Source organism: Cherax quadricarinatus, chromosome 19 (assembly GCF_038502225.1).
Source record: "Cherax quadricarinatus isolate ZL_2023a chromosome 19, ASM3850222v1, whole genome shotgun sequence".
NCBI classification, from domain to species: Eukaryota; Metazoa; Arthropoda; class Malacostraca; order Decapoda; family Parastacidae; genus Cherax; species Cherax quadricarinatus.
This window is the reverse complement of record NC_091310.1, coordinates 38,398,554-38,421,685: the sequence shown is the minus strand read 5'-3', so window position 1 is coordinate 38,421,685 and position 23,132 is coordinate 38,398,554. Positions and strand designations below refer to the sequence as shown.

The 23,132-nt window shown below is 46.0% G+C and overlaps 1 protein-coding gene across 1 annotated transcript in view; it reads left to right on the top strand.

Moving 5' to 3' along the window:
* The window catches only part of LOC128688166 (uncharacterized), a 143,479-nt gene that overhangs the window by 14,251 nt on the left and 106,096 nt on the right, over window positions 1–23,132 (top strand). The window contains exon 2 of the mRNA XM_053775872.2: window positions 19,510–19,588. Coding sequence (XP_053631847.2) covers window positions 19,544–19,588 — 45 coding nt within the window. The 5' untranslated portion in view covers window positions 19,510–19,543. The remainder of the gene's footprint in view (window positions 1–19,509; window positions 19,589–23,132) is intronic.

Here is a 23,132-nt window from a genome sequence, read left to right as displayed (position 1 = left end):
CTGTCTCACCCAGGACACATGACTGTCTCACCCAGGACACATGACTGTCTCACCCAAGATACATGACTGTCTCACCCAGGGCACATGGCTGTCTCACCCAAGATACATGACTGTCTCACCCAGGACACATGACTGTCTCACCCAGGACACATGACTGTCTCACCCAGGACACATGACTGTCTCACCCAAGATACATGACTGTCTCACCCAGGGCACATGGCTGTCTCACCCGGGACACATGACTGTCTCACCCAGGACACATGACTGTCTCACCCAGGACACATGACTGTCTCACCCAGGACACATGACTGTCTCACCCAGGACACATGGATGTCTCACCCAGGACACATGACTGTCTCACCCAGGACACATGACTGTCTCACCCAAGATACATGACTGTCTCACCCAGGGCACATGGCTGTCTCACCCAAGATACATGACTGTCTCACCCAGGACACATGACTGTCTCACCCAGGACACATGACTGTCTCACCCAGGACACATGACTGTCTCACCCAAGATACATGACTGTCTCACCCAGGGCACATGGCTGTCTCACCCGGGACACATGACTGTCTCACCCAGGACACATGACTGTCTCACCCAGGACACATGACTGTCTCACCCAGGACACATGACTGTCTCACCCAGGACACATGGCTGTCTCACCCAGGACACATGACTGTCTCACCCAGGACACATGACTCACCCAGAACACATGACTGTCTCACCCAGAACACATGACTCTCTCGCCCAGGACACATGACTCTCTCGCCCAGGACACATGACTGTCTCACCCAGGACACATGACTCTCTCGCCCAGGACACATGACTGTCTCACCCAGAACACATGACTCTCTCGCCCAGGACACATGACTGTCTCACCCAGAACACATGACTCTCTCGCCCAGGACACATGACTGTCTCACCCAGAACACATGACTCTCTCGCCCAGGACACATGACTGTCTCACCCAGAACACATGACTCTCTCGCCCAGGACACATGACTGTCTCACCCAGAACACATGACTGTCTCACCCAGGACACATGACTGTCTCACCCAGGACACATGACTGTCTCACCCAGGACACATGACTGTCTCACCCAGGACACATGACTGTCTCACCCAGAACACATGACTGTCTCACCCAGGACACATGACTGTCTCACCCAGGACACATGACTGTCTCACCCAGAACACATGACTCTCTCGCCCAGGACACATGACTGTCTCACCCAGAACACATGACTCTCTCGCCCAGGACACATGACTGTCTCACCCAGAACACATGACTCTCTCGCCCAGGACACATGACTGTCTCACCCAGAACACATGACTCTCTCGCCCAGGACACATGACTGTCTCACCCAGGACACATGACTGTCTCACCCAGAACACATGACTGTCTCACCCAGAACACATGACTGTCTCACCCAGGACACATGACTGTCTCACCCAGAACACATGACTGTCTCACCCAGGACACATGACTGTCTCACCCAGGACGCATGACTGTCTCACCCAGGACACATGACTGCCTCACCCAGAACACATGACTGTCTCACCCAGAACACATGACTCTCTCGCCCAGGACACATGACTGTCTCACCCAGGACACATGACTGTCTCACCCAGAACACATGACTCTCTCGCCCAGGACACATGACTGTCTCACCCAGAACACATGACTCTCTCGCCCAGGACACATGACTGTCTCACCCAGGACACATGGCTGTCTCACCCAGGACACATGGCTGTCTCACCCAGGACACATGACTGTCTCACCCAGGACACATGACTGTCTCACCCAGGACACATGAGTGTCTCACCCAGGACACATGACTGTCTCACCCAGGACACATGAGTGTCTCACCCAGGACACATGAGTGTCTCACCCAGGACACATGAGTGTCTCACCCAGGACACATGAGTGTCTCACCCAGGACACATGAGTGTCTCACCCAGGACACATGACTGTCTCACCCAGGACACATGAGTGTCTCACCCATGACACATGACTGTCTCACCCAGGACACATGAGTGTCTCACCCATGACCCATGACTGTCTCACCCAGGACACATGAGTGTCTCACCCATGACACATGACTGTCTCACCCAGGACACATGAGTGTCTCACCCATGACACATGACTGTCTCACCCATGACACATGAGTGTCTCACCCAGGACACATGAGTGTCTCACCCAGGACACATGAGTGTCTCACCCATGACACATGACTGTCTCACCCATGACACATGAGTGTCTCACCCAGGACACATGAGTGTCTCACCCATGACACATGACTGTCTCACCCATGACACATGAGTGTCTCACCCAGGACACATGAGTGTCTCACCCATGACACATGAGTGTCTCACCCAGGACACATGAGTGTCTCACCCATGACACATGAGTGTCTCACCCATGACACATGAGTGTCTCACCCAGGACACATGAGTGTCTCACCCATGACACATGACTGTCTCACCCAGGACACATGAGTGTCTCACCCATGACACATGACTGTCTCACCCAGGACACATGAGTGTCTCACCCATGACACATGAGTGTCTCACCCATGACACATGAGTGTCTCACCCATGACACATGAGTGTCTCACCCAGGACACATGAGTGTCTCACCCATGACACATGAGTGTCTCACCCAGGACACATGAGTGTCTCACCCATGACACATGAGTGTCTCACCCATGACACATGAGTGTCTCACCCAGGACACATGAGTGTCTCACCCAGGACACATGAGTGTCTCACCCAGGACACATGAGTGTCTCACCCGGGAGTTACGAGTCTGGTGAGTGTGTTGCTTCAGTCACATACAGAGTTGACGTAAATGATGGAGACATCGGAAGCAGTGGAGAAGTAAATATGAGATTGTCAGTCCCTCAGCCTTAAAGAAGTGATTTTGGAGGGGGTCAGTCCCTCAGTCTTGAAGAAACAATTTTGGAGGGGGTCAGTCCCTCAGTCTTGAAGAAACAATTTTGGAGGGGGTCAGTCCCTCAGTCTTGAAGAAACAATTTTGGAGGGGGTCAGTCCCTCAGTCTTGAAGAAACAATTTTGGAGGGGGTCAGTCCCTTAGTCTTGGAGAAACAATTTTGGAGGGGGTCAGTCCCTAAGTCTTGAAGAAACAATTTTGGAGGGGGTCAGTCCCTCAGTCGTGAAGAAACAATTTTGGAGGGGGTCAGTCCCTCAGTCTTGAAGAAACAATTTTGGAGGGGGTCAGTCCCTCAGTCTTAAAGAAACAATTTTGGAGGGGGTCAGTCCCTAAGTCTTGAAGAAACAATTTTGGAGGGGGTCAGTCCCTTAGTCTTGAAGAAACAATTTTGGAGGGGGTCAATCCCTTAGTCTTGAAGAAACAATTTTGGAGGGGGTCAGTCCCTTAGTCTTGAAGAAACAATTTTGGAGGGGGTCAGTCCCTTAGTCTTGGAGAAACAATTTTGGAGGGGGTCAGTCCCTAAGTCTTGAAGAAACAATTTTGGAGGGGGTCAGTCCCTCAGTCGTGAAGAAACAATTTTGGAGGGGGTCAGTCCCTCAGTCTTGAAGAAACAATTTTGGAGGGGGTCAGTCCCTCAGTCGTGAAGAAACAATTTTGGAGGGGGTCAGTCCCTCAGTCTTGGAGAAACAATTTTGGAGGGGGTCAGTCCCTCAGTCTTGAAGAAACAATTTTAAAGCTGAGGGACTGATCACCTCATAGTTATCTCTCCACTACGTCACATCTTTATTTGACTGAGGAAGCCTGCTGAGCAGGCGAAACATTTCAGTAACAAAAATGGCCAATTGTTGTATATCTGTCATACTCATCTGTCTCTCGCTACTGAAGATGGTGCTGGTAAGAGCGAGGTTCCTCAGTACAGCTCCTGGGCCTTTCCCACAATATACATAAATAACATTTGTTCGGAGCCTGCAAAAACACGGCTGAAGACACAGTTTATTGGGAATGTTGTCAAGAAGTGTGCACACCGTCCTCACACCTGGAGGCTGCCAGACTGTCTTGATCACAGATATACTGAACGATGACTTCAGATCTACTGAGTCATGCATGTCTGTCAGCGACACAGCTGACACAGTGACGGATTCATCTGTCAGCAACACAGCTGACGGTGCTAGATTCATCCGTCAGCATTTCCTTCCATCGTGGTCAGTTCAGTGGTACTGGAGTGACTGGACAGTACAATAACTGACCTCAACTTTACACTCTGGTCTGTGGTTTCACAATGCTGGTGCATGGCGCTGAACGAAGAATTCAGCTGGGGTTCGATCTCCGGTACGGATGGAAACGTCATTATGTGTTTCCTTAAGACACCTGCTGTCCCTGTTCACCTAGCAGTAAAATATGTACCTGGGTGTTAGTCGACTGGTGTGGGTCGCATCCTGGGACAAAATTAACCCATTTTGCCCGAAATGTCCTGCATAACAAGGGGCTTTCTATATAGTAGTATGTCATTGATGTCAGCTAGGACTGTATACCTTGTACATGTACTTATAGAAATATTATTATTATTATTATTATTATTATTATTATTATTATTATTATCATCATCATTATTACTCAAAGACGAAGTAATCTCTAGAGTGCAGGATTAGTAACTCGAGATACTGGAATAAAACGTCGAGGCAAGAGATGCAACACAAACGTAGGTCAAGTTTTTTACCCCGCAAAGAGAGTGCTGAATGGGGGAACCAAACTACCTACTGAGACAGTGAGCTTTGAAAAGCAACACTGCCGCTGAAGAAGCGGCTGGACAATAACTTTACAATCGTGGGGCTCAACTGCATATTCTTATGGAGAGGTTGACTGCAGTGGGAAGATTCCAGGTGCTAGTTCACGAACTATAGCAAGACGAACAGGTGGCAGGCAGCCACTCAGGGCATCTCTCTCTCTCTCTCTCTCTCTTTCTTTTACATAGGGTTTTACAAGGTTAGATTACGGTTTCTAACTTCATTTACAAGCTAAGAACTGTTACCTACAGTAGTGTGCATATTAACTGGGACAGTGATGAAATAAGGCATTTGAAAAATTAATGTTTATTTGAAAAATGCACGGCAGTGATGTGACATAACTGTTTTAATAAGATATATAACTACCCTTTGCTTTTATAAGTATTGCTACACATTTTGGCACAGAACCGACCAAGTTCTGGCAAGTTTTTCGTCGCAGTACTAGGTCCTAATAACAGCAATAATTAGCTTTTCCGCAGTTGAACAGTCCTGTTTCGCGATCGATAGATCGCCATAGATTCTCAAATGGGTTGAGGTCAGGAGAGTTTCCAGGCCAATTTAGAACGCGTAGCCCCACTCCCTTCGAAGAATGTCAGCATTTTTCTGGAAGTGTTTTCATGGAGCAAGATCCTGTTGGAAAATGCCTTCTCCATCGGGAAAGTCTCTATCCATAATGGGAAGCAAATGAGTTGCAAGGATTGCCTTGTATTTGTCACTGTTCATCGTTCCTTCGACAATAACAAGCCGTCCAGAGCCTTTATCAGTAAAACTACCCCAAAACATCTTCTATTGTGGTTGTTTTGGCGCTTCTTGACTGTCCATTCCAAAGAGGTTCGCCTTTGCTCCATCTCACTACTACTGATCTGTTCCCATGTACTTGAAAATGCTCCTCATCTGAAAATATAACTTTTCTCCATTCATCTGTCGTCCATCCATTATGATAGTGTCCACTGCAGCCGTTTTTTCTTCATAGCAGCAGTCAATAATTGTTACTTTACAGATTTTCTGGCAGTTCTGCCAGCTTCAAGGAGCCTTCGTGAAACAATTGAAGAATCAACATTTACTCCAGCTGAAGCCAAATCTCTCTGTAGGTCTTTCCTGGTTTTCTTGGGATTCTTTACACTATTTCTCATGATAACCTTGTCATCATGAGGTGTTGTCTTGCATTTTCTTCCAAATTTTCGGCGATCTGTCTAATACTCGAATCAGCATGTTTTCTGAGAGCTATAATACTTGCACTCTTCTTAGGTGTAATACTCATCATGAATTTCAGCAGTAATCACGAATTGAAGGGGAGAATTTGGCGAAACCACATTCACTCATGGAGCACGCTTGCAGGAATAGTCTTACAGAACAACAGCTGTTGTGGCACTGAGGAGAGTCGCAGGGTAGCACCACATCTGGGTGGCTGCCAGAAGTCGGAAGCAAACTCTTCTGAAAAGGAAAGAACCTAACTATATTAATTAAGCCGGAGACTAAGAAAGAGTATGAGATTATAACAAAAAATACTCCTGTTCCAATTATTTTGTACACTAATGTATATCAGCTCATTTGAAAGCCTCCCTCCCTCTCTCTCTCTCTCTCTCTCTCTCTCTCTCTCTCTCCTATACTTCCCCCTAATAAAGCCTCTAATCCTACCCACCGTCCAACGTACTCAAGCAACTAACAACAACCCACCCACCCACCGACCTACCTTGAATGTAGGTCAAGAAGGCAGGCCTCTGAGTTAGGTCGTGTGGGAACCTGATTCCGGGAGCAGGAGGAAGAGGAGGAGGAGGAAGTGAAGAGGAAGAGAAGGAGGAGGAGGAGAATGTGAAGGTGAGAAGGAGAGTAGTAGGAAGTACACGGGGAGAGAGAGAGAGAGAGAGAGAGAGAGAGAGAGAGAGAGAGCATTAATGGGTACGTGTCATGGCAGCAGGAAATTAAAGGTTAAGTAGAAGAAGACAACAAAAAGTCTCTAAAACGTTTGTTTATCAACATTATTTGACTCATTTGATTAATATCTTGTGTGTGTGTGTGTGTGCGTACTCACCTAGTTGTACTCACCTAGTTGAGGTTGCAGGGGTCGAGTCCAAGCTCCTGGCCCCGCCTCTTCACTGGTCGCTCCTAGGTCACTCTCCCTGAACCATGAGCTTTATCGTACCTCTGCTTAAAGCTATGTATGGATCCTGCCTCCACTACATCGCTTCCCAAACTATTCCACTTCCTGACTACTCTGTGGCTGAAGAAATACTTCCTAACATCCCTGTGATTCATCTGTGTCTTCAGCTTCCAACTGTGTCCCCTTGTTACTGTGTCCAGTCTCTGGAACATCCTGTCTTTGTCCACCTTGTCAATTCCTCTCAGTATTTTGTAAGTCGTTATCATGTCCCCCCTATCTCTCCTGTCCTCCAGTGTCGTCAGGTTGATTTCCCATAACCTCTCCTCATAGGACATACCTCTTAACTCTGGGACTAGTCTTGTTGTAAACCTTTGCACTTTCTCTAGTTTCTTTACATGCTTGGCTAGGTGTGGGTTCCAAACTGGTGCCGCATACTCCAATATGGGCCTAACGTACACGGTGTACAGGGTCCTGAACGATTCCTTATTAAGATGTCGGAATGCTGTTCTGAGGTTTGCTAGGCGCCCATATGCTGCGGCAGTTATTTGGTTGACGTGCGCTTCAGGAGATGTGCCTGGTGTTATACTCACCCCAAGATCTTTTTCCTTGAGTGATGTTTGTAGTCTCTGGCCCCTAGACTGTACTCCGTCTGCGGTCTTCTTTGCCCTTCCCCAATCCTCATGACTTTGCGCTTGGTGGGATTGAACTCCAGGAGCCAGTTGCTGGACCAGGTCTGCAGCCTGTCCAGATTCCTTTGTATTTCTGTCTGGTCTTCGATAGAATGAACTCTTCTCATCAACTTCACGTCATCTGCAAACAGGGACACCTCGGAGTTTATTCCTTCCGTTATGTCGTTCACAAATACCAGAAACTGCACTGGTCCTAGGACTGACCCCTGTGGGACCCCGCTGGTCACAGGTGCCCACTCTGACACCTCGCCACGTACCATTACTCGCTGCTGTCTTCCTGACAAGTATTCCCTGATCCATTGTAGTGCCTTCCCTGTTATCCCTGCTTGGTCCTCCAGTTTTTGCACCAATCTCTTGTGTGGTACTGTGTCAAACGCCTTCTTGCAGTTCAAGAAAATGCAATCCACCCACCCCTCTCTCTCTTGTCTTACTGCTGTCACCATGTCATAGAACTCCAGTAGGTTTGTGACACAGGATTTCCCGTCTCTGAAACCATGTTGGCTGCTGGTGATGAGATCATTCCTTTCTAGATGATCCACCATTCTTCTCCTGACAATCTTTTCCATGATTTTGCATGCTATACATGTCAGTGACACTGGTCTGTAGTTTAATGCTTCATGTCTGTCTCCTTTTTAAAAGATTGGGATTACATTTCCTGTCTTCCATGCCTCAGGCAATCTCCCTGTTTCGATAGATATTGAATATTGTTGTTAGTGGTACTCATAGCGCCTCTGCTCCCTCTCTCAATACCCATGGGGAGATGTTATCTGGCCCCATTGCCTTTGAGGTATCTAGCTCACTCAGAAGCCTCTTCACTTCTTCCTCGGTTGTGTGTACTGTGTCCAGCACATGGTGGTGTACCCCACCTCTCCGTCTTTCTGGAGCCCCTTCTGTCTCCTCTGTGAACACTTCTTTGAATCTCTTGTTGAGTTCCTCACATACTTCACGGTCATTTCTTGTTGTCTCTCCTCCTTCCTTTCTTAGCCTGATTACCTGGTCCTTGACGGTTGTTTTCTTCCTGATGTGGCTGTATAACAGCTTCGGGTCAGATTTGGCTTTTGCTGCTATGTCGTTTTCATATTGACGTTGGGCCTCCCTTCTTATCTGTGCATATTCGTTTCTGGCTCTACGACTGCTCTCCTTATTCTCCTGGGTCCTTTGCCTTCTATATTTCTTCCATTCCCTAGCACACTTGGTTTTTGCCTCCTTGCATCTTTGGGTGAACCATGGGCTCATCCTGGCTTTTCCATTATTCCTGTTACCCTTGGGTACAAACCTCTCCTCAGCCTCCTTGCACATTGTTGCTACATATTCCATCATCTCATTAACTGTCTTCCCTGCCAGTTCTCTGTCCCACTGAACCTCATTCAGGAAGTTCCTCATTCCTGTGTAGTCCCCTTTCCTGTAGTTTGGTTTCATTTGTCCTGGCCTTTCTGCTTCCCCCTCCACTTGTAGCTCTACTGTGTATTCGAAGCTCAAAACCACATGATCGCTGGCCCCAAGGGGTCTTTCATATGTGATGTCCTCAATATCTGCACTACTCAAGGTGAATACTAAGTCCAGTCTTGCTGGTTCATCCTCTCCTCTCTCTCTTGTAGTGTCCCTTACGTGTTGGTACATGAAGTTTTCCAGTACCACCTCCATCATCTTAGCCCTCCATGCATCTTGGCCCCCATGTGGCTCCAAGTTCTCCCATTTGATCTCCTTGTGGTTAAAGTCGCCCATGATCAGGAGCTTTGCCCTGCATGCATGAGCTCTTCTCGCCACTGCAGCCAGTGTGTCAACCATCGCTCTATTGCTCTCGTCATACTCTTGCCTTGGCCTCCTGCTGTTCTGTGGTGGGTTATACATCACTGCAATTATCACCTTGGGACCACCAGAGTGAAGCGTTCCCGCTATGTAATCACTTTCTTCTCCGCTGTCTCCTCTCTCCAGCTCATCAAAATTCCATCGGTGTTTGATCAGCAATGCCACTCCTCCACCCCCCCCTGTTCCTTCTGTCTTTTCTCAGGATCTGGTATCCCACTGGAAAGATGGCATCTGTTATCATACCTGTAAGCTTGGTTTCTGTGATCGCTGTGATGTCTGGTGATGCCTCTTTGACTCTTTCGTGCCACTCCTCCCACTTGTTTGTTATTCCATCAGCGTTTGTGTACCATATCTTCAGTTTCCTTTCCAACACTGTGGTTTGGGGGGGCCTGTGGGTTGGGAGACCTGGTAGCATACTGTGGGATTCTATGGTTGGGGTTGGGTGGAAGCTGTGGGTATGGATTGTATTGTGTGTTGGGATGGTGTGATAGGTTGTGGGGTTCTGAGGATAGTTGTGTGTGTGCTTGCCCTTGCTGCTCTGTTCTGCTCTGACTGACCTCTGCTGGTTCCATCCTTGTCTCCTTTCCTAGCTCCTATCGCTTTTTTGTCCTCTCCCTCAGCTGCTGTCTCTCTGTTTGTGTTCTGTCTCTGTCTAGGAACACCTTCTTGTACTCTTCCGAGCTTTTCAACTGTGGTTTCTCTTGGAGGATCCTGTTCCGCACTGTTTCTGTCCTGAGAATCAGCTTGATCGGTCGGTTTCTCCCCTTCAAGTACCCCCCTATTCTCTGAAAATTTACAATCTCATCCATGTCTTCTCCCCCTATTTCCGTGATGATTTTCTCAATCTCCTTTCTTTCTTCCTGCCGTCTTTCAGTGTGTGTCCTTTCCTCTCTCTCCCGAAGCCCATGGATAATCACTGATTTTGCCCTTTCCTTCTCCCATTGCCTCTCCCTCTGTGACTCTGGTTCCTGTCTGTATGTGGTCATTTTCTCACTTGATTTTTCCAGTGGCTCTTGGTAGCATGGTTGTGCCTCAGCATTCGATCTATCTCCCTCTCCATCTGCACCCATCTGCTCTTCTCTTCCACTCCCTGGCCCTTCTTTGCAGGCTGATATGACCTTAGCATAATTCATATCTCCTTCCTTCCTGTTCAGCCTCTCATCTTCGTATGGTGTGTCTTCTCTGGTCACTGCCCCTGAGACTTGCTTCAGCCTGTTTACCTCAAATTCTAGGAACTTTACCCTGGCTACTGCAGTTTCGACTTGTGCCTCCCAATTCTTCGTCTCCTTCTCCAACCTCTTTTCCCATTTCACAGAGAGCTCTTTCTCCATTTTTTCAGAAAGCTCTCCTAATTTTCTCTCCCATTCTTGCTCTATCCTTTTCCACTGCTCCTCCATCCATTCCTCCCTACCAGTACCATTGTCATCTGATCCCTGATTCCTGCGAGTCCCAACCATTTTTTTTTTAGTGAAAGAGAGAAAGATAAAAAGAAAAAGGGGGAGAGAGTGAGAGATAGGGAGAGAGAGAAGGGGAGCCTAGAAGGAGGGGAAAAGAAGGGAAAAAGGGGGAGAGAAAGTGAGAGAGAGGGAAAAGGTAAGAGAGAGGGGGGAATGACAAGGGAAGAGAGAGAGATAAAAGAAGAGGAAGAGAGAGCAAGAGAGGAAGAGAGAGAGGGAGAGGGAGAGAGAGAGGAAGAGAGAAAGAGTGAGAGGAAGAGAGAGAGGAAGAGATAGAGGAAGAGAGAGAGGATGAGAGAAAGGGGGAGAGAGAGAGAGAGAGAGAGAGAGAGAGAGAGAGAGAGAGAGAGAGAGAGAGAGAGAGAGAGAGAGAGAGAGAGAGAGAGAGAGAGGAAGAGAGAGGAGAGGGAGAGAGATGGGGGGGAAAGGAAGGGTTATAGGGTCACTTCACAGGAAGGTGTAAAATCCTGTATATGTGTGTGTGTGTGTCTGTATGTGTGTGTGTGTGTGTGTGTGTGTGTGTGTGTGTGTGTGTGTGTGCGTGTGTGTGTGTGTGTGTGTGTGTGTGTGTGTGTGTCTGTATGTGTGTGTGTGTGTGTGTGTGTGTCTGTATGTGTGTGTGTGTGTGTGTGTGTGTGTGTGTGTGTGTGTGTGTGCTACAGCTATTCAAGTGCCTAACAGCATAGCTGTCCTCACCTAGTGTTTGTGCATATGCTTATGTAAACAGTCCTTATTTCCCACGTATGTATTGTATATGTACCCGATCTCTTGGTTCCCACTGTAGTCTTATGCGTTTAAAATTACGTTCAAAAATAAATACACTAGGCTTCGCCTACATGCCGCTACCTCTAAGTTCTATTAAATGCCAGTAAATGCTGCTTATTCTAATTCTGATAGCTCGAGGAGAGTGACCCCCAATTCCAGCTAGAGACAGGTACTATTAACCCCATGCAACTCAAACTAGGTGAATATTACTTGCGGCTGGCAGTGGAGTAACGTTGCGGGTCTGTCCTGTCCCAGAAGTTGAAGAAGTTTGATGCTTCTCGGTAATTTTTCCACTAACTTCCTGTATGCACTATAGTCTCTAGCTCTTCTAATTTTTTCACTCACTCACTGTATTTACTGACACATCTATACATATCTCTTATCTCCCTGGTCTTGAGTCGCACTTATTCTTCAAAATACCCCACTGCGTTATTATGGCAACACTATTTAGGCCTGACACAACCGTTCACCCTTCCAACGGCCCCCACTAAACACTCAGCCAATATTTCCATTGTTTTCTTTTCTGTGATCACTTATATTTCCTTTTCTCGGGGCTTAAGTGATTATATGCACTCTTATGCGTGCACACGCCTATATCCCACACTCTATTCCTTATGGCACAGTCAGAAATTATCACCAAAACACGAGCTCAAACCGCGTGACTCCTCCACGAGTGTGTGTGTGTGTGTATGTGTATGTGTGTGTGTGTGTGTGTGTGTGTGTGTGTGTGTGTGTGTGTGTGTGTGTGTGTGTGTGTGTGTGTGTGTGTGTGTGTGTGTGTGTGTGTGTGTATGTGTGTGTGTGTGTGTGTGTGTGTGTGTGTGTATGTGTGTGTATGTGTGTGTGTGTGTGTGTGTGTGTGTGTGTGTGTGTGTGTGTGTGTGTGTGTGTATGTGTGTGTGTGTGTGTGTGTGTGTGTGTGTGTGTGTGTGTGTGTGTGTGTGTGTGTGTGTGTGTGTGTGTGTGTGTGTGTGTGTGTGTGTGTGTGTGTGTGTGTGTGTGTGTGTGTGTGTGTGTGTGTGTGTGTGGTTGGAAGAGTCGAGGCTTAGCTGCTGGTCCCGCTTCTCAACTTTGCACTTGCCAGATTCACTCTACTGAATCCTCGTGAGCCTTATCGTACCTGCTCTTAAAGTTATGTATGGAGTCTGCCTCCTCCACTTCTTCACTGAGATCATTCCACTTTGCGAACTTCACGAGACTGAAGAAACAATTAACATCTCTATTTCTCAACTCTCAAACAGCCTGTTCCTTCTCCATGCTGAGTACTTTGTATGTTGTGATCATATCTCCCCTGGTTCTTCTATGCTCCAGTGTGATTAGACTCAGTTCCACTAACCTATTCTCATAGCTCAAGTTCCTTAGGAACAAGCCTTATTGCATACTTCCGCACGTTTCTCAGTTTTTTAACATGCTTCCTCAAGTGTGGGTTCCATGTTGATGCTGCGTACTCTAAGATGGGGTCTACGTACGTGGAGTCTACCTGGAAGGTGTTCACGGGGTCAACGCCTCCACGGCCAGATCCATGACCAAGCCATGGTGCATAGGAGCCTGGCTGATCAGGCTGTTACTACTGGCTGCACGCACGCCTGATACATGTTGTATAAAGGGCCCAGAAAGACTCTTTGTTGAGATTCCTGAAGGTCACTCTCAGATGTGCCAGGCTAGCATTGGCAGCAGAGGTTATTAGGTTGATGTGAGCCTCTGGCGATATGTTGGACACCATGCTCACCCCTTGGTCTTTCTCTCTGAGTATCGTGTACAACCTCTGTTCCGTGAGCCCATACTCCATCTTCGGTCTTCTGACCCCTTCCCGATCTTCATAACCTTGCGTAGACTGGGTTTGAATTCAAGCAACCACTTATCTGATCAGTCTTGCAGTTGGTACAGATCAGTTTACAGTTTTTCCCCGTCCACATCTGTTTGCATTATCCTCATTAGTTTTACACCATCAGCAAACAGAGATACATCTGACTTAATTCCATCTGGTATGTCCTTCACATAAACCAGAAATAGTATTGGTCCTAATTCCGATCCTCGTGGCACACCCCTTGGTACTCTTCCCCATTCTGACGACTCTTTCCGGATAATCACTCTTTGCTTCCTTCCCCGGGGTGCAGTTTTATATGCCGGGGTATGTTCCCTGTTTTATCTGTCTGGACTTCAAGTTTTTGCTCCAGTCTTTTGTGGAATACAATAAATAACTTCTTGCAGGTTAAGAAGACCCATTCAATCCATTCCTCTCTATCGTGTCTCACTTCCGTTACTTTGTCATAAAATTCCATCAGGTTGGTAAGACAAGATTTACTGTCTCTGAACCCGTGTTGGTTGTTGTCTGTGAAAGCACTTCTCATCAAATGCTCTACTACTCTCCTTCCATCTTCTCCATTACGTTGCAAGTTATACATGTCAGTGAAACTCGTTTGTAGTTCAACGCTTTCTACCTGTTTCATCTCTTAAATATAGGGACTACATTTGCTGTCTTACAGATCTCTGGCAACTGTCCCGCGATCACTGACTTTAGTGCTTCAGTTGTGGTAGAACCCATGTTGACACTGTCAGGTCCCACGGCCTCGGATGTATCCAGCTCCATCAAAATTTTTTATACATCTTCCCGTATTTTATGTATGGTATCCAGTATCTGCTGGTGTACCCTTTTTCCTAAGCTTTTTGTCATTGTTCTAGTGTCCACTGAGAAGACCTCATTGAATTGCTTGTTCAGCATTTCACAGATTTCCTTGCCATTTCCCATAAGCTTTCCTCCTTCCTTCCTTCTTGACTCGAATTACCTGGTCTTTCATTGTTGTCTGTCTTTTGATGTGGCTGTAAAGCAGTTTTGGTTCAGACTTGGCCTTGCTGCAATGTCATTCTCACCCTCTCTTCACAACTGTATATTCATTTCTGGCTAGTCTGCTCACTTTTCTGTTTTCGTCTGTCCGTCACTTTTTTTTTTTTTTTTTTTTACAAATTCGTATACGTTACTTTTTATTTGCCTCCGCATCTCCGGCTCATCCAAGGGCTCTGTTTGCTATCTCCTGTTTGCCTCTTGGGTATAAATTTTCCTCTGCCTCCCAGCACTTTCCAACTACATACTCCATCATCTCGTCCACTCATCTCCCACACATTTTGTTTTCCCATTGCACTGTATTCAGGAATTCCCTCATCTCTGCAAAGTTCCTTTTTCTAAAGTCTGGCTTCTCACTCTCTCTACTCATCATTCTTCCCTCTACATTTAGTTCCACAAGGTACTTGAAGTTCAGCACTGCATGGTCGTTGGGTCTCAGAGGCACTCTTGTATTCTATTTCTTCTATGTCTGACATGTGTTAAATACTATGTCCAGTCTTGCTGGCTCATCCCCTCCTCTCTCTCTCTAGTCGTATCCTTGACATGCTGACACACAGTTTTCCCTGACCACTTTCGTCAACCTAGCTCTCCATGTTTCCGGTCCCTCAAGAGGCTCCCAGCTCTCCCAGTCTATCTGTGACTGAAATCCCTCATGATGACCGGCTTTGTATTGGCTCTGTAGGCACTCATAGCTTCTTCATTTATGTCAATCATTCCTTTGTTGTTGTCTTCAGGTTCTTACCTCGATCTCCTGTTGTTAGGTGTCAGGTTGTAAATCGCCAACTACTACTTTGGGTCACCCAGTCTTAACTAAGCTTGCTACGAAGTCTAGTGTCTTCTCTGCTCATCCTTCTCACCTTTTCAGAACTGATTTCTGATTAGCAGTACTACCCCTCCACCTCCCCTGTTTTCTCTTTCCTTATCACTTGATATCCTACCGGAAATATGGCATCTGATATCATGTAGCCCAGCTGTGTCTCTGTGATAGCTATGATGTCTGAAGGTACTTCAGCTATTCATTTCTTCAGCTCGTCACTCTTCTTGAATAGTTCGTCTGTGTTTTGTGCCGCACGCTGAGCTTACCTACCCATTATCACACACTTATTTTTACTCCCTACTTTTCCCTCTACATGCTGCTCTGACAGGTGTGGTGGAAGATTCACTCTCTCCCGTATGCGTAGGTCTGCCATACCTATTTCTAAAGCTATGTGTGGATTCTCCCTAGGTTAATCATGGACTCACTCTGTCCATGTGAGTTTTTGTCACAAAACTGTACAAAGAATGAATTATCACACACACACACACCATACACGCGCACACATACATACACACACACACACACACACACACACACACACACACACACACACACACACACACACACACACACACAAAAAGATCTTGGGGTGAGTATAACACCAGGCACATCTCCTGAAGCGCACATCAACCAAATAACTGCTGCAGCATATGGGCGCCTAGCAAACCTCAGAACAGCATTCCGACATCTTAATAAGGAATCATTCAGGACCCTGTACACCGTGTACGTTAGGCCCATATTGGAGTATGCGGCACCAGTTTGGAACCCACACCTAGCCAAGCACGTGAAGAAACTAGAGAAAGTGCAAAGGTTTGCAACAAGACTAGTCCCAGAGCTAAGAGGTATGTCCTACGAGGAGAGGTTAAGGGAAATCAACCTGACGACACTGGAGGACAGGAGAGATAGGGGGGACATGATAATGACATACAAAATACTGAGAGGAATTGACAAGGTGGACAAAGACAGGATGTTCCAGAGATTGGACACAGTAACAAGGGGACACAGTTGGAAGCTGAAGACACAGATGAATCACAGGGATGTTAGGAAGTATTTCTTCAGCCACAGAGTAGTCAGTAAGTGGAATAGTTTGGGAAGCGATGTAGTGGAGGCAGGATCCATACATAGCTTTAAGCAGAGGTATGATAAAGCTCACGGCTCAGGGAGAGTGACCTAGTAGCGATCAGTGAAGAGGCGGGGCCAGGAGCTCGGACTCGACCCCCGCAACCTCAACTAGGTGAGTACAACTAGGTGAGTACACACACACACACACACAAACACACACACACACACACACACACACACACACACACACACACACACACACACACACACACACACACACACAGAGCAGCAGCAGCAGCAGCATCTCACAGCCATGACACTGACCTAGAAGGACTGGTGTTAGGTGTGGCTGGTGCTGGAAGTGGCTGTCTCGTTCAAGGTCTGACTTCCTGCCTCCGTTGCTGCTTCACCATTTTTATATGCAAAAGGAAGAGCTAAATTCACAGAGCATGGGGGGAGGTAATCAGATTTGTTCCAGGAAGATGGGTGGAACCTGGTCCAGGAAAATTGCTTTTCCTGGGAATTACACCAGTTACCCATTTCAGATGTGCAGAAAGGGAGGGAGGGGGAGGTTGATTCTAGCTCCTGGCCCGTCCTTATGTGGAGACTGTGGTCGTACAAGTGGTTCCATCTCTGTGGTCGTACAGGTAGTTCCATCTGTGTGGTCATAGAGGTGGTTCCATCTGTATGGTCGTACATGTGGTTCCATTTCTCTGCTCCTACGCTGAAGAATTGTAATTGCCTCACTAAGTTTGTCGGGGTCGAACCACGGCAAACTGGGTCGTTTAGAAACTAGTTAATAGTTATAATTATAACCGTAATTTTTAGAGGTGGGGGGTATGCCAGCGGAAGTCCTCGGTCAGATGACCAAAAGCTATAGCTGTGGATCATGACTAAGACCCGCGTCGGTAAACATTTGACCTGTTTTTTGACAGACGTTATGCTACCTGGGTCCTCTGAACGTCCTGTTAAATGACGCACCTGCTGGGAGGACCTGAGTAGCGAGTTTCTCTCGCGCTTAACACACGGTGTATCAAGCCTCCACCACTCCTTGTGTTGAAAGAAGGGAATATGCAGCACTTAAAGTTGATCCAAGGAAGGGGCAGGCAGCTTCAATCTCGTGAACCAAGAACCTTCACCAGCATCAAAGCACATACTCCACCATTACGAGGCCGCTCATGATAGACACTTATTTCAAGACTTATCATATTCTCAGGTTCAACTCCTTTAGGGTCGTAAAGCTGAACTCTTTTAGCCTCTCGTCGAAGCTCCTCCCCGTAGCTCTGGAAACAGTCTCGTTCCTTACTTATTCGCTTTCTCCAGTTTCTTAAGATATTTCTCTAGATGTTGGTTTCATACTGGTGCTGTGTACTCTAAGATGAGCCAGATGTATGTTGCATAAAGTTCCCGGAAAGACTCCTCTTTGGTGAGATTCCTGAAGGCCACTCTCAGATATGCCAAACGAACATTTGCTACAGAGGTTTCTCAGTTGGTATAAGCCTCTAGTGATATGGTAGGCACTATGCTTACTCCTAGGTCCTCTTTGAATGAAGTGTGCAGCCTCTGTCGCTGTACTCTGTGTCTGGTCTTTTGGCTCCTTCCCCAAACTTCATAACACTGCATTTGCTGAAGTTAAATTCAAGCAAGCACTTATCTGCCCAATCTTGCAGCTGCTAGAGATCAGTTTGCAGTTTTCCTTCGCCCTCATCTGTTTGTACTCTCCTCATTAGTTTTACATAATCAGCAAACAGGGATACATCTGACTTAATTCCATCTGGTATGTCCACATAAACCAGAAACAGTACTGGTTCTAGTATCAGTCCTTGTGGCACCCCGCTTGGTACTCTTCCCCACTCTGACGTCTCTTCCAGGATAATCACTCTTTGCTTCCCTCCCCTGAGGTACACCTTGATCCACCAGGGCACGATCCCAGTCATTCCTGCTTGCACCTCAAGTGTTGCTCCAGTCTCACGATGGCATGATATGCTTTCTTGCAGTCCAAGAAAATGTATTCCACCAAGTACTCTCTCCCCTCTCTTACTTCTCTTACTTTATCATAGTATTCCAAAAGGTTAATGAGACAAGATTTAGCATCTGTAATGAAATCACTTCTTTCCATGTCTTCTACGACTTTCCATCTGACTGTATTCATTACCTTGCAAGGTATTCATATCGACGTTTTTATTATTGCAACGTTTCGCCCAATAAAAATATCGCATTAACTGCGCATATCCTTTTACTTAACATATTGTCTGTAATTCTACCAACACTTCTTAAATATGGATACTACGCACAGTTGTTGTTGTTGGGTTATAGGGCCAGTGAGGTCATGTACCGTATCGAGCCGTGCCTCTCCACCCCCCCCCCATCTACATAATCCAGTTATTACACCGTTGTTATCCGTGATCCACTGCAGTGATGACGTCACTGAGTTATCCGCTCCACCTCTCATAACAGGGAGTTATCCACACAATCAAATATGTCTATCAGAACTCCGTTTTATCTAAAAAAAAAATCCAAATTCCATTGGAGCCTTTCTGGACGAAACCGAATATTTTCCCATTGAAGATAATAGCAATAATGATGATGATGATGATGATGATGATGATGATGATGATGATGATGATGATGATGATGATGATGATGATGATGATGATGATGATGATGATGATTTAAAAAAACTGTGTCTATATCAAATATCGATAAAAACTGTTAACACAAGAAAAAACAGAACCTGTTCCAGCAGTAATGGTACACAACAGAAAACAGGTCCAGAAAACAAAAGCTAAGGAAGAAATACGATACAACGGGGAAACAGGAAAAGAGACACTGGAAATGGGAGGTGGAAGGAGATAGTGTAAACGGAAGCGAGTACTAACACGGGGGTAAGAGGAGCCTTAAAAAATGGTAGATAACTAACAGTAAAGACGTCAGAAGGGAATAACGACGGGGATAGCAAAACAGTAGATAACAAACGGGGAAAGACACAGGGAGAGTTGACCAACGGGTCTTGTAGATACTGTTGTCCCTTGTGGGTGGTCCACACACACACACACACATGCACGCACATACACACACACACACATACACACAGACTACACACCTTTCACAAATCGCCTTGTTATTATGTTTCTCTCGTTACTCAGTGTCATCAACATTACTCAATATCACCATTGTCACGTTGATGTTGCTAATATTATCACCAATGTTCTTCCTGTTCTTCAGAGCGAGGCAGAGAGAGAGGAGCGCCCCCAGGATCATGCTTCTTCTCAGACTGTGCTGCGTCACTCTCCTGCTAGCCACGGTCAGTACCTTACACCCATTATTCCCATTAATTCCCACGGTGACGTGGTCACCATGCATGGCTCAATATATATATTTTAAGAGGCAGTAGGAGCAAAATAGTGGTGAAAAATCTCAGAATCTTCACGGCTACGCTGGTCTTCACACCAACACCAAGACTGAGGGACTGATTACCTCATCTTTTGTAATAGTTCTACTGTCTTCCAGTTATGTCCTTGAATTTTTACTGATAAAGCCAGTGGATGGTGAAGTGCCTACGATAAAGGTACCCAGATGTACCTGTGTCTAATTTTCCTCACGTACAGCGTATGTTATCCTGGTATGTTACTCTGTATGGTAATTGTACTCACCTGTGTGTGACTATATTTGTGTCTACCTGTACCTAGATAAACTTACTTATTTACTTACATATATACTTACTTACCTATTTAATTACATACTTAGGTACTTACCTACTTATTTACATAATTACTTACCTACTTACTTACCTACTTACATACAAAAGTGGAAGGTTTCAGTACAGTTGCGAGTACTATCCGCTCCTCATTATCAACATCCCATTACCAATTCCTCCAAATTTGGCTAATGGCTTCAAAATGTCCATTCATTTGTTTTTTCGCCCTTGAGAAATGTTTTCATCCTATTTTTTTTGGTTGCCTGGAAATTTTCCGAAAAATTCTATGTATATATATATATATATATATATATATATATATATATATATATATATATATATATATATATATATATTTCGACTAAAACAGAAATGGTTAGTGAATGTCACAAGACGTTGAGATTTTAATGGCCTTTTAATTTTTAATATACGTATCAGAGGAGAGGGGGGAGGGAAATGTCCTGATCCCGTCGTGGTTGTATTGACGGGGGAGCGCTAAACCCGTGTGGGTCGTGTAGCGCTAGAAGTCGAGGATGTAGAGTGTGCTGGTAGAAGTGGATTGCTTGTTGTCCAGCAAGGGGTGTGTTGGGGGCCCCTGGTTCAGAGCTTGGTGGCCATGGTTCAGAGCTTGGTGGCCCTGGTTCAGAGCTTGGTGGCCCTGGTTCAGAGCTTGGTGGCCCTGGTTCAGAGCTTGGTGGTCCTGGTTCAGAGCTTGGTGGCCCTGGTTCAGAGCTTGGTGGCCCTGGTTCAGAGCTTGGTGGTCCTAGTTCAGAGCTTGGTAGTCCTGGTAGAGCCTGGTGGCCCTGGTTCAGGACCTGGTGGACCTGCCTCACGGCTTAAGGGTTCTCAGGACGGAGTGTACCGTTGGGCAGGTCAAAGGTTCTGTGACTTGAGGTTTGAAACACGTTAGCCCCTGCTATTGTTAACACACACACACACACACACACACACACAGCATTGTCTATATGTATATATATATATATATATATATATATATATATATATATATATATATATATATATATATATATATATATATATATATATATATATATATATATATATATATATATATATATATGGCAATCTATGGCACTGATACATTAATTTATAGTACAGGGTAACACAAAAGTCTGGACACATAAGCGAAAATGCATTTCTGTAATAATTATACAGTAGTTTTAATGAATAATATCCTCAAGACGTTGTCCATCATCAGCAAGGCAAAGTTCAACGAGCTTGGCAAGACTCACATGACCACGGTGCAGGAACTCCGGTAACTGCGCCCCCCCCCCCAAAAAAAAAAAAACAGAATACTTATTAGTAATATATTCTGTGTGTCCAGACTTTTGGCTCACTCTGTGAAATTTTGACTCAGTTCTCATCTCTGAAAAAGTAAATTTAACCTGGGTTTTTAGTTTCCATCTGCGCCCTCGTGCACCTGTTTCTCACCTCTCGAGCAGCCTATCCCAGTCAAGCCCTATTAAATCCTCCGAATATTTAATATGTCGTTACCATGTCTTCTCTGGCTTTTCTGTGTTGGTTGTCACCAGGTTAACTTCCTTCAGTCTCTCCTGCTAGTTCATACCCGTCAGACTAGTCTCGTTCAAAACCTTTGCATTTTTGATAGTTTCTTGACATGTTTGATCAGGTGTGGGTTCTATACTGGTGCTGCATACTCCAACACGGGTCTGATGTACACGGTGTACAGTGCCTTAAATGATTTCTTGTTTAGATTTCTAAAAGCTATTCTTAGATTTGCCAGACGCGCATTTGCTGCAGTAGTTATTTGCTTGATGTGCTCCTCAAGGAATATGCTCGGCATGATACTCACCCGAAGATCCTTCCTAAGTGAGGTTCGCAGCCTTTACCCTCCTCCCGAAACCTGTACTCCGTCTGCGGTCTTCTTTGTCCTCCCCAGCCTTGTTGGGTCATCCTGTTCTCTCTCTTTTTCTCTGGTTGTGTCTCTAACAAGTTGGTGCATGAATTTCTCCATTATCACCTCCAGCATCTTAGTCCTCCAGGTTTCTGGTCCCCCGTGTGGCTCCAGGCTCTCCCACTCAATCTCCTTGTTGTTAGTCCCCACTGACCAGTAGCCTTACCCTGCTCTTGTGGTGTGTGTACTCACCTAATTGTATTCATCTAATTGTGGTTGCAGGGGTCGAGTCAAAGCTCCTGGCCCCGCCACCTCGCTGGGCGCTACTAGGTCCATTCTCTCCCTGCTCCATGAGCTTTATCGTATCTTTCCTTAAAGCTATGTATGGATCCTGCTTCCATTACATCACTCTCCAAATTGTTCCACTTCTTGACAACTCTATGACTGAAGAAATACTACCTAACATCCCTGTGACTTATCTAAGTTTCCAGCTTCCAGTTGTGACCCTTGTTGCTGTGTCCCATCTCTAAAACATTCTGTCCCTATCCACCTTGTCAATTCCTCTCAGTATTTTATATGTCGTTATTATGATCCCCCTATCCCTTCTGTCCTCCAGTGTCGTCATTTCGCTATTCTTATGTTTGCTAGGTGTCCATATGCTGCAGCAGTTATTTGGTTGATGTGCGCCTCAGGAGATGTGCTCGGTATTACACTCACCCCAAGATCCTTTTCCTTGAGTGAGGCTTGCAGTCTCCCTCCCCCCCCCCCAGCCTGTAATCTGTCTATGGTCTTCTTTGACCTTTCCCAAACTTCATGAATTTGCACTTGGTGAGGTTAAACTCCAGGATCCAGTTGCTGGACCAGGGCTGCAGCCTGTCCAAAATCCCTTTGTAGTTCTCCCTGATCCTCATCCGATTTAATTATTCGTATTAGCTTCACATCATCTCCAAACAGGAACACCTCTGAGTCTATCCTTTCCTTCATGTCATTCACATACCAGAAACAACACCGGTCCTAGGACTGACCCCTTTGGAACCTCGCTCTTCACAGGTGTCCACTCTGACACTTCGTTATGCACTATGACTCGTTTCCTTCCTGTCAGATATTATCTGATCCATTGCAGTGCCCGCTCCTCTAGATTTTGCACTAATCTCTTGAGTGGAACTGTTTCGGAAGCCTTCTTATAGTCCAAGAAAATGCAGTCTACCCACCCCTCCTTACTCTCTCGTCATAGTTGTGTCACCATGTCGTAAAACTCCAGTAGCTTTGTGACAC